General features: G+C 56.4%; 1 protein-coding gene across 1 annotated transcript; it reads right to left on the minus strand.

Annotated features, from left to right (window-relative positions):
• Positions 1-9,718: 9,718 nt before the first annotated feature.
• On the minus strand, positions 9,719-12,713 carry CAMK2N2 (calcium/calmodulin dependent protein kinase II inhibitor 2). Its single transcript, XM_005284014.5, has 2 exons — positions 12,323-12,713; positions 9,719-11,804 (listed from the first exon to the last, which is right to left on the minus strand). Exons 1-2 carry the CDS (start codon positions 12,489-12,491, stop codon positions 11,734-11,736), a joined length of 240 nt encoding a protein of 79 aa, XP_005284071.1. The 5' UTR covers positions 12,492-12,713; the 3' UTR covers positions 9,719-11,733.
• Positions 12,714-13,005: the final 292 nt, after the last annotated feature.

The following is a 13,005-nucleotide window of genomic DNA, read 5'->3' on the forward strand; positions in this document are numbered from 1 at the left end:
CTCTCCCCCTCCCCCAAACAAAATGAAGGTCTGGTCTGTGCGGGGGAGAGATAGCTCAGTGGTTTGAGCATTGGCCTACTAAACCCAGGGTTGTGAGTTCAATCCTTGAGGGGGCCATTTAGGGATCTGGGGCAATAACAACAACAAAATCCCTCAGGGAGGGTACTTGGTCCTGCTGTGAAGGCAGGGGACTGGACTAGATGACCTTTCAAGGTCCCTTCCAGCTCTATGAGATAGGTCTCTCTCCATATTAGACTACAGTTCCAAGCAGCCACGGGGGTCAGGCTGCTTTGGGGGGCTGTTGTGTGTACAGCTCTGCTCCCCCCTGCCCCTCCGTAGCAGGGTGGCTGCAGCCTGTTCCTCCAGCCCCAGCCATGGGGGTGTCACAGGGAGCGCCTCACGTCTGGCTGCAGAGCCCAGTGGGAGAGGGGTGGCGTGGGGGTTGGGAAGGCTTGCCGCAGCCCCGCCAGCCCATTGCGGTGTGCACGCTCCATGGGGCTGGACGTGAGCAACACCCGAAACCTGCTGCAGTTCTGCAGGGAGCCAGGGGCAGGCCAGGCGGAACCGGGGAAGAGCTGGCAATGGGCACTTGTGGGGGGGAGGCTCAGGTTGACTCAGCTCCCGGAAGAGTGCGGCGCCTTGGCGCTCTCCCTCCCCAGGTCGCTGGTCTTTGTGGCTGGTAATGAAGCTGCCAGAGAATCCCTGAATCATATTAATTCCCTCCATCCATCTTGGAGGGGGGGGGGGAGGCGCCGGCCTCGCGCGCTCCCATGTAGATTTCGCAGCAGTGCAGAGGCAAAGGGAGGGATTTTAGCATCCGCCACAAGCAAATCGCTCTAATCCAGCTTCTGTCCTTGCATGATTAGGAAGCATTATGCCAGCGAGAAAGGGGCAGGGTTCCCAGCTCCCTGGGGGGCTCTCCCCTGCTCACGGGCTCTTTGTGCAGCTCCCCGGGCAAGGAAACCTGTGGCCTTGCTGGGGTTGGGGGAGGGGTTAGCCCTTGAATTGTTGGATGCAAATGTTTGCCGTGTTGTTTTCCTAGGCATGTGGCCAGGAATAGCGGGGGAGGGGGGAGAGGCTGGTTCTACCATGCACAGCCAGGGACAGATGGGACATGACAACCTACTGCCTCAGTGTCACGCGCTGGTCGCTGGAGTGAAGCCGGCGGGCACTGAAGTCACCAGGGGCTCAGGCCCTGGGATTCAGGACTCATAGTTGCTTGGTCCAACTGGCTGCGTCTTTTGGGGGAGGGGTGAATTCTGCCCTGTGTTGCTTCAGTTCTGGGCTTCGGCCCTGTGCCCCAGCGTAGGGAACCCACCCCTTTCCCTGGCATAACTGCTTGCTCCACGGCACCCTCCTTATCCGGTCAGCCTGGGCCTTGTCTCCTGGGTTGGGAAGAAGATTCCACTTCCACCATGTCAATTGCTGGCTTCCCAAGGCTGCCTCTGCCCTGAGGCCGGTGTGGTGCTTTCCCACTGCTGCAGTAGCACAGGTGCGGCTCCTAGCGTGCCCTGGGGCTGCAGGAGTCTGAGCAGGTCGCGGTGACATGGTGGTAAAAACCTCCGGGGTTTACAGTAGGACTCCCCTGCTGGGGCCTGCACCACCCACACTACCAGGGCCGGCGCAACCCATTAGGCGACCTAGGTGGTTGCCTAGGGCGCTAACATTTGTGGAGCAGCAGCCGCCCCGGTCATCGTCGGTATTTCGGGGGCGGGACCTTCCGCCACCTCTGTCGGGGGCGCCATTTTGGGGGCGGGACCTTCCGCCGCCTAGGGCGCCAAAAAAGCTGGCGGCGCTCCTGCACGCTACAGCATCCCAAGCATGGCTGGGTAGGCAAGGCTAAGAACCACCCCCATCCTCCTGTGCGTATGCCCTGGCCTCCACATTGTCCCTTCACCCATAGACTAGCATTCAGTGTCATTGTGTGGCACATGCAGCCATTCCGGTTTCCAGAGTAGTTCAGTCCTGGAGTGCATCAGCCCCTTCTGCACTGATGGGAACCCTCCCACAAACAACACCCTGAGGTTAAAGTGGATCTGACCCCCGCCTTTGCTCAGTTCCAGGTTCTCCCCAGTGAGCCCTCATGCCACCCTATCCTGCTGTGGAGTTGGCTTTCTTCACCCTTGTGTTGCTCTCCCTCAGCTGTCAGGGGCCTACTGATGAGTCCCGCTGCCTTTGGGCTGTATCTGTGAAGCAGACTCACTTGCCACATGTATGTGGGAGCTTGTAAATGTCAGCACTCTCCTTGTTAGTCATCTGGCTGGCTCCCTCGTGCGCACACACCTTTTCAGCTCCTCGGAGATGCTGCAGCCGCTGAGTCGGAGCCGCGGCACCGGATTGGCTACGAGTGCCTCTCCGCCCACACGTGTCTGAGAAAAACTATTATGTTTCCCAGTGTTTATATTAGCTCTGCATAAAATTTGTGTGCATGAAATCTTTAATGTTGCTCCTGACCTAGATTTATCTGTGTGGATAGAACGGGTGGAAAATGCACTTCACTTTTCAGCTGCCACTTTGGGAGCAGTTGAAGTTAATTGGGTTGGTTCTTTCCCAGGTGGTCTGCAAGGCTTGTGTAGAATCCATATGGAATGGGCGGGGTCCCCGTGAAAGCCAGGGGCGGTTGGGGGAACGTTTTTTCCTGAAGTTCACCGATTCGCTCTCCAAAGTTTACCGGGGCGATTTGGGGATCTCAGTGCAGTTCCAAGTGAAGAGCTGTCTCCATCAAAGACTCCGTGAGTCTAAATCACAGCGTCATCGGTGGGATCGTTGGCAAACCCCAGGGCTCAATGAGTCTGGGTAGCTCATTCAGAAGAGTGGGTAATCTCAGGGTGATGGGTTTGTGCCTTATGTGAGGTGCAACCGTTTATGGCTACAGGGGTAACGCTGACATTATCTGGCCTGTGTTGTGCAGAAGGTCAGACTAGATTAATTTACTGGACCCTTCCAGCCTTAGACTCTCTGAGCCCTGTAGAGCCAACTCTCCTCTAGCCCTGGGAGCTCCAGGTCCAAGCACAGTAACGAGGCAATTGGGATAAATTTGCACTGATGCGGCCTCTGTTGTTGTTTGTATTTTGGTCGCATCTGTGGGCCATGATCAGGGCTCGGGGTCCCTTTGTGCTTGGTGCTGTATGTACATCATGACGAGGGTCCCTGCCCCAAGGAGCTATTGTGTGGGCAAATCCAGAGCGTGTCTAAGGTGATCAAAGTGGGACTATGTCCCAGCACAAAGTGCATTTAAAAAGCAAAAAGAGCATTCAACAAAGCAATTCAAGAGGCTTTAACTGATTGGACAGAATGGGTCCCTGTTTACATTCCCAGGGGAACGAAGGCGAAAGCAGGAAGAGGAGGAGTTGGCACTACACCTCTTTGGGCTCAAACATCCCTGTTCCTGCCACCACCTGGGCCTCCCGCTGTCTGGTTTGGCTGCCTCTGATTTGTGCTCTGGCTCTTGGGGAGGGATCTGTGGGTGGGAAGGAACCAGAGTCAGACCGAAGGTGTCGAGAGCATCGCCTGCAGAGAGCACGCCAGAATAACGGCACGTGTGAAATCGCAAATGGCCCCTGGTCCCCCCAAAGCGGAGACTCCTGCTGGCTGGGGCGCCTGGCTCTCTCCAGCTCGCCGGTCTGCTAGAGAACGCCTGCAACTCGGAACGTGACGGGAGCCGGCAGCAGCGGAGCTGTGGGGCCTGGCTGTGCAAGTGCAGAAGCGTGTTCTGGCTGCTTCCTTCAGGCCTGGGCAGGGCCCAGGGACGGCTTTGCTCCTTGGCAGCTGCCAGCGCTGCCGCCTGTGTCCCCAGAGGCGGATAGCCCCAAGAGGAGGCAAACTTACAGTGAGTCAGACCCATTGTCTCGCTCACTGCCCTGGGGCACAGAAAGCCTTGTGAGGGGTGAGGCCGCGGAGAGCTGGGCCTTGGCTGTGGTGATGGGGGGGCGTGATGGGCCAGCTGCCGGGCGGGAGACTCTTGAAGGCCAGGCCATGGCCACTATGGCAGGAACCAAGGACGGGCACAGTCAGGGGTTAACTGATTACAAATTGCACACGTCAGTTTGAGCCCAAGCAAAGCCTTGATGCCATCCCAGCCGGGTATCCACAGCCGCAGCCAGCATGCCTCGCTGTGCTCTCCGAGGATGCTGTGAGCAGCTAGCCCGCGGGACCCCAGAAACAGCCGCCTGCTCCAAAAAGAAGGGGGAGGTTTGTTCTGGAGCCCCTCCCCTTGCCACCTAGGACGATGGGATTCCTTACGCAAAACCCGTAACCCCTCTGTCTGGGGCTACAGTAGCCATTTGAGATCACCGAGCCCTTCCTGGGTCTGTCGCTTGCGGCTTCCTCTGGCTTATGCCACCTGTGAGACAGTCCTTCCCTGTGGGTCGTGGTATCCCTGGCCAGAATCGCAACTTCAGCATCTCGAGAGACACAACACTTCAAGTCGGCTGTCCTAATGCTTCCATCTCCCTGCCTGCGAGTGACCGAAGAGGGCCGAAAGCTCACCAGCTTCCCTGAGATTAAGCCAGGCTTTCTGCCAATGGACTTGATATTTTTTTAATAATTATTTGGCATCTCATAAGCGACAAGCCCCAGAGGGCCAACTCCTTGGCAGGTGTAAATCAGTGTTACTCCATTGAGGCCAGTGGCCCAGTGCTGATATACAGTAGCTGAGGCCCTGACCCACAGAATTCAGTAGCACAGGTTGGGCTGGGCTGGACTCTCCTTGTTGACAGGGTCACAGTGCAGAGGCCTGCAAGTTACCCAGTGTGACTCCATCAAATTCCATTCCTCTGGTGGCCCATGAGCTGATCTGTCGCCAGCCTGCTGGGAAACTGGCCCCCTTTGCTAGGGGGCTGGCCTGAGGTACGAAAATGGATAAGCGCCGATGCGAGTGAACAGGTTGGGTAGCGTGTGGTGGATTCAAGGGGAAAAGCGAACTGCTCAAAACCCTGGTGTGTTAGCAAGAATTGGGGTCGGCTGGGGCTAGATTCCTGTGTCACCTCGAATATCCAGAAGCAAAGGGAAGGGTTCTCCAGCGGCAACTGGCTGCAACGCTGGCACCCTGAGCCCGTGAGGCCCTCCCCACTAGCACAGGGGGTACCCAGCACCGCTTGGTTCCAAGCCCGTCCATCTCTGAAGCCATTAGAAAGAGAACGTTTGGCAAAGCCCAGCCTCAGAGCAGGCCCTATGCAAATAAACGCGTGAACTGACGGTGTCCCTGGCCTATTGTGAATGTTCTGTGTCTGGAGCCCGCTGGTGGGAGGTATGGCCCGGCACCTCGCAGTGGCAAATGCCTTGACGTGATGCTGGCCCCAGCATCCTGCATGTGAGGGGAGGTGACTGCTCACCATTGCCTTTCGGTAGCTCAGCAAGCCTTGGGGTGGGAGATTTGGGGGGTGCGGTACCAGCACCACTAACTGGCCGTTGAACAATACTACCCAGGGCAGGTAATGGCATTTAAATGTCACTCTGGGCTGGAAGTAAAGGGGAGACAGTTTCTGGCTCACAGGGGGACATACTTGGTTCTTGCCAGGATATGCTCTGCATAGGGACGGGTCTAGCCGGATAAGCAGCCCTGTGATGCAGTAAAACAGGGATCTGCACAGTGCCAGCATCTTCTTGTCCTATTAAATCTCCAGGCACAGTTGCCATGTTATAGGAACTTTGTTCCCAGTGTGCCTTTTGGGGGCTGGCCCTTTAAATTTAGCAGCAATGTGCAACTGCAGCCCTAAGGTAGCCATCTTGCACCTGGCAGCTGCTGGCAGCCTCTCTGGGAGGTGAGCCCTGTTGTTTCCCCCTTCTTAATGCTGAGGAGAAGGCAGGTTTCTCCAGACCCCTTACTCCTGGGGGAGAGAGTCTTGTGTGCAGAGCGGGACCCACGGGATCTGGGAAAGTGCACTGGGGAACGCTTTAGTGCACAGAGTTACAGGGGAGGACTGGGTTTACAGGTGGCCTGATCAAAGACATACCCATTCCCACAGTAAATTAACCCTGTGCTCGACCAGCTGAAGGCTGGGGCAGGATGGGCTTTGGAAGAGGCTGGGGGAGTTGGCTTCCTCCCCTTGCCCTTGTGAGGGGTGGGGGGAGGTTGGGCAGGGGGAGCCTGCTCTCAGGAAGGCAGGTAAGCGTCCCCTTTTTTGCAGTCAGCTCCCATCTCACAGTGCTGTCCAGCCCCTGGAGGGGAATCTCTTCATCCTGCTAGCCCAGCGTTTGAGCTGACCCAAGCCTCCCCCAGTCAGCTCTGTGGGAAACCCTGGCAGGATAGTCCATGGAAACTGCCGGAGGTCTGCGCCAAGTCAATCGCATTAATCAACACCCCTCTGTGGTGTGGCAGCCCCTGACCGATCAACCTCAGCAGCTCTCGGGGCTGCAGAGTGAGGCTCTCGCCCTTGCTCACGGGTGCTGCTCTGTGAGGCTAGCCCTGGGCTGGGCTTCGTTTACACTGGTGTATGTTGGGTGACCTCTACCAGAGAGAGCGAAGCCGGGCACTCAAGCAGAGGGGAGCTGCTTTCCTCCCTCCCTTTTACCCCCTTGTGGCTGGGCTTTGCTGCGGTGCCGGACCAGCTGGGCTGAATCAGAAATGCCTTGCGGCTGTATTAGTTAAGGAACCTTCTGGCCTGACCCTGGGTGGCAGGGGCAGGCCTGTTCCCTTGTCCCACAGGTTCGGATTTGGAAACAGCCACACCCCAGGGCTATGAGAAGCAGCAGCAACTCTTTATGATTACATTGGGGGTGTGTGTGTTTGAACCATCTGCTTCCTGGTTCCAACCTTCCCATACTCCCACTGCTGGGGGATGGCTCCTTCCACCCCTCCTCACTGTAGTTTGCATAATAAGCCTTCATTCGGTTGGGCTGCGGGCCCTGTGGGGGAGGGGCTGTCTCCCTGTCTGGCTGGACAGGACCCAACACATTGTGGGCCTGAAGAGTTTACACCCGGGTAATTCTAAGGACGGCAGTGGAGTTACTTCAGATCTACACCCGTGTCAGTGCGAGGAGAAATGCTCTCTCTGGCTGCTACCAGAGTATAACTCACAATAGCCCATTAGTGCTGGTCACTCAACCTGCAGCTTCCAGCCTGGGGAGGCCTCTCCCCTCTAGGAACCTCACAAGCCTGTCTCTGGATGAAGGACACCAGCTCCGATCCTGGGCTCCACATGGGGAATTGAAGGGTCTTTCCCCCCACACACACAGGGTCAGCCCCCTGGTACAGGCAGGGACTTTGCCATGGGCTGTGGTCTCCACTAGAATGCTCCTTGTGGAAACAGCCCATTAGTTTGGGGGGATGCAATCGAATGGGACCCCTGCCCAAACATGCGGCTCCAACTTCACAACTGGGGCCTTACATGGGCTCCTTGGGGCAGGGGCTGTGTCTGCTTTCCGCTGATGGTGTGAATACTTCAGTAGCAGTGATGGCGGGGAAGGCCTGTCTTGGTGCCCCCTGCTCTGTGCTACTGTGACCCCCTGAAGGCAGGTGCCAGCTGGAGTCCCAAGGAGAGGCGGGCATCTGCCAATCTGATTCAATAGTGAGATCTAGAAGGGGATCAGGCTGTTAAAAGGTATGAATGTAAAATGTGCACCTGAGAGACTCCAACTCTCCACAAGAGAGAATCCAGAGGCTTTGGGGGCAGATTCCTCAGGGGGCACAGACTGGAGCATTCAGAGAGCTGGGGACATGGATCAGAAGGGCGAGATCGGTAGGCAGCCGTGTTTCACCATTGGCCCCGTACCCACAGGCTTCGCTTTCCAGCACAGGGAGATAGCAGCTGGCACAGCTGTAGAGACACTTAACTGCAGGGGGCTCAGACCCCCAGGTACCCCCCTTCCCCAGATCCTGAGCATTTTGGGAATGGGTGTTTATTCATGTCAGTGTTAAGCCATGTAAATACAGCTTGGGCAGACATGGGTGTGTATGTGTGTGTCTCTTGGTGTGGGTGCACTGATGGTGTTTGTTGAGTGCTGTGTGCATGTGGCTCGGAATGGGAATCCGTGTGTTTGGCTTTGAATGTGGGTCTCTGAATACCTATGTGTCTCTGTGTGTTGAGCGTGTATGCATGCATCTGGGAGCATGTGCACTTTGCATGTGTGTCTATGAGTCTGTCGGCCGGCCTATGTGAATGGCTGTGCATATGTGGTTCTCTGTGTGTGGGTTGAGTGTATATGGATGTGTCTGTGGTTCAGTGTGTTTGTAAGGTGGCTCATTGCCTATAGTTGTGGTGTGGAATTTGACTCTTTACATAAGAACGGCCATACTGGGTCAGGCCAAAGGTCCATCTAGCCCAGTAGCCTGTCTTCTGACAGTGGCCAATGCCAGGTGCTTCAGAAGGAATGACCAGAACAGGTAATCATCAAGTGATCCATCCCCCATTGCCCATTCTCAACTCCTGGCAAACAGAGGCTAGGGACACCATCCCTGCCCGTCCTGGCTAATAGCCACTGATGGACCTAGTCTTCATCCTTCCCTTACTCAGAAAAAACAAGGTTGCTTTAAAAAGCAACCAATGCAAAAGCTAGTTTAATAAATGTAAAAGACTAGAGAAGGAAGGATTGGCCCCAATGTGTAAGTGTTTTAGGGTGGCCCAGAAAGGTAAATAAGCACCCCTTCCTCCTCCCAAATAGCCCTTGAATGCCAAGTGCATTTCCCAGTGGCTTAAAGGAAATTCCCAAGGCCTGTGGGAGGTTCCAGCCTCCCCTCTCAAGGGGCTTTCACCAGTCTGCAGGGCTCAGGAAAGGGTGCAGAGCTTTGCCCCTTCTGTATTCCCCAGGTCAGCTTGGCAGACACCCTGGGGGGTTGTCGCCTTCCGCTACAGCGTGGGGCATGGGTCACTTGCAGGTCTGAACTAGAGTCAATGGTGGATTCTCTGTAACTTGAAGTCTTTCAATCAAGATTTGTGGATGTCAGTAACTGAGCCAGAGGTTATGGGGCTATTCCAGGCTTGGAGGACGGGGTTCTGTGGGCTGCAATGTGCAGGAGGTCAGACTAGATGATCATGATGGGCCCTTCTGGCCTTAAAGTCTATGAGTCTATCTGGGGGTTCTTATCGGCCTGTGCCTAAGGCAGCAATAGAGCGAGCACCTGATGGCCTGGCCATTGACCCCTTGCTGCCTTGGGGCACCCCTTCCCCTCAGCCCTGATGGATGCTATGGCCAATAAGTACTTGTGATGGCCCTTGTGATGTGCTTGCCTGACTGTCGCATTGAGATGGGAAGCAACGCTGGCTCCACTTTGGTCCGGGTGCCTCTGGGACCAACCTCCTCCTCCTCCAGCTCCCTGCTGCAGAGTTCCTTCCACCCACCCACCCCAGGATAAGGGCAGCTCCTCTGAGAGGCCCCAGTAAAATATTTAACAGCCACAAGCATCTCAACAGCCTGAATTCTATTTCTGTCTTAAGCAAAAACTAGGTCACCTGATGCCTGCCCTCCCTCCCTCCCAGCGAACCTGCAGGGACTTCTACACCCTATCTCCTGAACCCTAAGCAATGCAGAGAGTCAACCCAGAGAGAGAGGTGGCAACTGCAACAAAAATGCCTGTGACCCAGTGCGGTTCTCTGGGGGCTGTGATTTCCTGGAGAACATGGTCGAAGCCCTTGAATAATCTCTCAACTATTCCCTCAACAGTCCAGATCCAAATCCCATTGACTGTACTGGGAGGTTTTCCATTCACTTCACTGGGATTTGGAACAAGCCCAATTACAAAGATCTTGCTAGGGAAGACACGCAGGGTTGGTTGCCTCCATTTGGTACATGTATGTATTTATTCATTGAGTTTTGTTCACCAATACAGTGAAAAATGGCATTAAAATGTACAATGGGTCATTCTTAGAATGGCATGACATTTTTTTTGCTTTGTTGTCTTCATAAAATGAGATAGTATATTATTGAAAAGATGATAGTTTCTCATGCAGATCAGACCAGAATAAGCTTTTTAAAAAATTAAATTAAATTAAAGTACAAAATTAAAAACACCAACTCGGAACATCCCCCAAGAAAGAGGCGTCAAATAACCAGCGAGTTATCCAAGCACATTCGTAACCAGTGCAATAAGATCTTCTAAAGTCATTATGTTTCTGCATGGTCCGTCAATAAAGCCATTAATCACAGTATAAGATTCTTAGATACATTTGTTTTGTTTACTGATGTTTTGAGGTGTGCAAAACCCTAACCACATTCAAGAAGTCCTGTCCAATACTGATATATAGAATTAAGAGAACCAACCATTTAAATTCCATTCTATACACTTTTTTTTCTTTCGTATGGAAAAAATATGAACAATCTTTGATGCAATATTTCAACATTAGACATTAGCAGATCATTTTTAACAAAGATTCGGATATAAAAATACAAATATGAGGAGTTCTGTTAAAAAGAAGCGTGCCATAGTGGGATGACCAGTGGCACCAAGATGTGGCACCAGGACCAGGAAGCTCATGCAAAAAAGATGGAGCAAAAATGTCTCTCGACAGCAAAATGATCACTGTCTTTTATATTATAGTCCATCCGAGTCGGAACCTCTGCCTTCCATTCAGCACTGCTGGCTTTTGATTTGCTTCCGATCTGCTGGTATTTTGCAAACTGGATAGGGATGAGGAGTGGGGATGGATGGATGCGTTAGAGAATGGGTGTGGGTCTGAAATACAGAAGGGGGGTGATTGCACACACAATGAGCTTGCTACAGCTGGAGAGGTGTGTGTCTATGCAGGGGTTAGATACACAGCCACTCGGAGAGAGACAGAGAAAGGGGTAAAGTGCATCGCTACAGGAGCCCTCTTCGAGATGAGAACGCTAGGCGATCCCAAGGGCTCCGCGCTCTCAGGGGAACAGCACCTCGGCAACGTGGCATGGCGAAAGGGGGAGCTCAGTGGGGCTGGGGAGAGAGGAATGGGAGAGGAGAGGGTGCTGGAGTGGACAGCTCCCTGGAAGTGGCGCTGGAATGAACAGCTCCCAGGGTGGGTGCTGGAGTGGACAGCTCCCCGGGAAGACACTGGAAGTGGCGCTGGAATGGACAGTTCCCCGGGAGGGCGCTGGAAGAGGCGCTGGAATGGACAGTTCCCCGGGAGCGCGCTGGAAGTGGCGCTGGAATGGACAGCTCCCCGGGAGGGCGCTGGAAGTGGCGCTGGAATGGACAGTTCCCCGGGAGCGCGCTGGAAGTGGCGCTGGAATGGACAGCTCCCCGGGAGCGCGCTGGAATGGACAGCTCCCCGGGAGCGCGCTGGAAGTGGCGCTGGAATGGACAGCTCCCCGGGAGCGCGCTGGAAGTGGCGCTGGAATGGACAGCTCCCCGGGAGCGCGCTGGAAGTGGCGCTGGAATGGACAGCTCCCCGGGAGCGCGCTGGAAGTGGCGCTGGAATGGACAGCTCCCCGGGAGCGCGCTGGAAGTGGCGCTGGCCCTGGATAGCGCCTCAGCAGCCGGCTCCCCCATTCTGCAGGGAGGGGGGTTGTGAGGGCAGGAGGTGGTGCTGACAAACATGGACATCTCCGGGGTGGGCATGGCGCCCTGGAAATCTGGACAGGGATGGATGGCCAAATCCCTTTGTCCCATTGCTCTCGGTTGGATGCTGAGGAGGGTGAGATGGCCCCATCCGTTACCGCCTCGGGCTGGGGTCTGGGTTGGGGGTGGAAGGTGTCGCCAGCAGCCTCATCTCCTTCCTTTGCTTTCCTCGTTGACCACAGTCCAACAAACATGCACGGCCAAAAGTGCTTAAAATCAGTGATCAGAGTCTGCAGCTCAGTGCAGGCGCCTCCTCTGCCAGCTTATACCCCAGAAGGCGACTTGTCTGTCATCCCCTTCAGCACCTCGTCTATTCTATCATCTTCGATCACCACTGCAGGGGGGGGGGACAAGCACACAGTCAGGACACTGGAGCAGAGCCCCTGAGCAAGGCAGGGCTGGCAGACATGGCCTCCCGTGGGGCTTGGCTGGGGCTTGGACTCGCAGTATTTGCCTCCCCCATGCCCCCATCCACCCACAAGCCAACATCTGTTGATGAAATCCGCCCCAGGAAAATGGAGCGGGAGACGCGGGCACAGAATGCGGCTGGGGGGGGGGGAGCCCCAGCAGGGACACTGGGAGGGTGGCGCGGACAACGGGGAGCCCTGTCTGGGGAGGGGAGGAGCGCAGCGAGCCAGCCCGGCGACTAGGGAGTGGGGGCACTGGGGCAAGGTCCCTCTGAGTCGGGGTGGGGCAGGCGGCAGCTGAACCTCCGGGCTTGCCACGGGGGGGGGGGGGGGGGCGGCTCCGTTCCCCTTCCCCGAGCCTGGGGCGACCCTTCCCCACTGCGGATCCGGATGGAGGGGGGTCCCAGAGCCACTCTTGCCAGCGGGGAAGGCAGGGGGCGCTTACCTCTCTTGGCCCTGCCGATCTGCCCCAGCTTGGGGGGCCGCTTGGCCTGGTTGCCCCCGAAGAAGGAGTTGGTGTCCTGGAGCCGGCAGCTGAAGGAGATCTCGCTGACTTCGGAGTCGGTGCCGAAGTGGGCCACCTTCTCCTCGCTGTAGGGGAGGATCTCGGACATACTGGCAGCTCTCGGGTCCTGCGGGGCGGCCGGAGAGCGCGATCCAGCGGCGGTGCCGGGGGAAGGAGCCGGGCGGGCGGGCGAGCGGGCTGGCGAGGGAGTGCGGAGCGCTGCAGCCTGCCGAGGTGTCTGTGCACAGGGGCTGGGGCAGCCCTACATCATAAAGGAAACCCAGGCGGAAGAATGAAGTCATGCATCCGGGGCTGGTGCGCTGAGGGCCCTGCTCTGGAAGGTCCTCCCCCAGCCCCCCCGCGCCCCTCCCCCAGCCCCCCGCCCCCGGCTGCGCGGGGGAAGGGAGGAGGGTGACATCAAGAGGCAAGAGCGGAATGACAATGAGAGTGCAGCAAAAGCAGAGGGGAGGCGGCCGGGGTCCCTGCCTCTCCCCCCGGCCCTGCTCTCGGGGCAGCGCTCTCTGTGCGCCCCCGGGGGGGCAGCTACGCACACTCCCCAGGGACCGGGGGGGGGGGAAGGCTGCTTCAGCCAGACACCTGATGGCTCCCGGGCTGTCCCCCAT

Source organism: Chrysemys picta, chromosome 9 (assembly GCF_011386835.1).
Source record: "Chrysemys picta bellii isolate R12L10 chromosome 9, ASM1138683v2, whole genome shotgun sequence".
In the NCBI taxonomy this organism is placed as follows: Eukaryota; Metazoa; Chordata; order Testudines; family Emydidae; genus Chrysemys; species Chrysemys picta.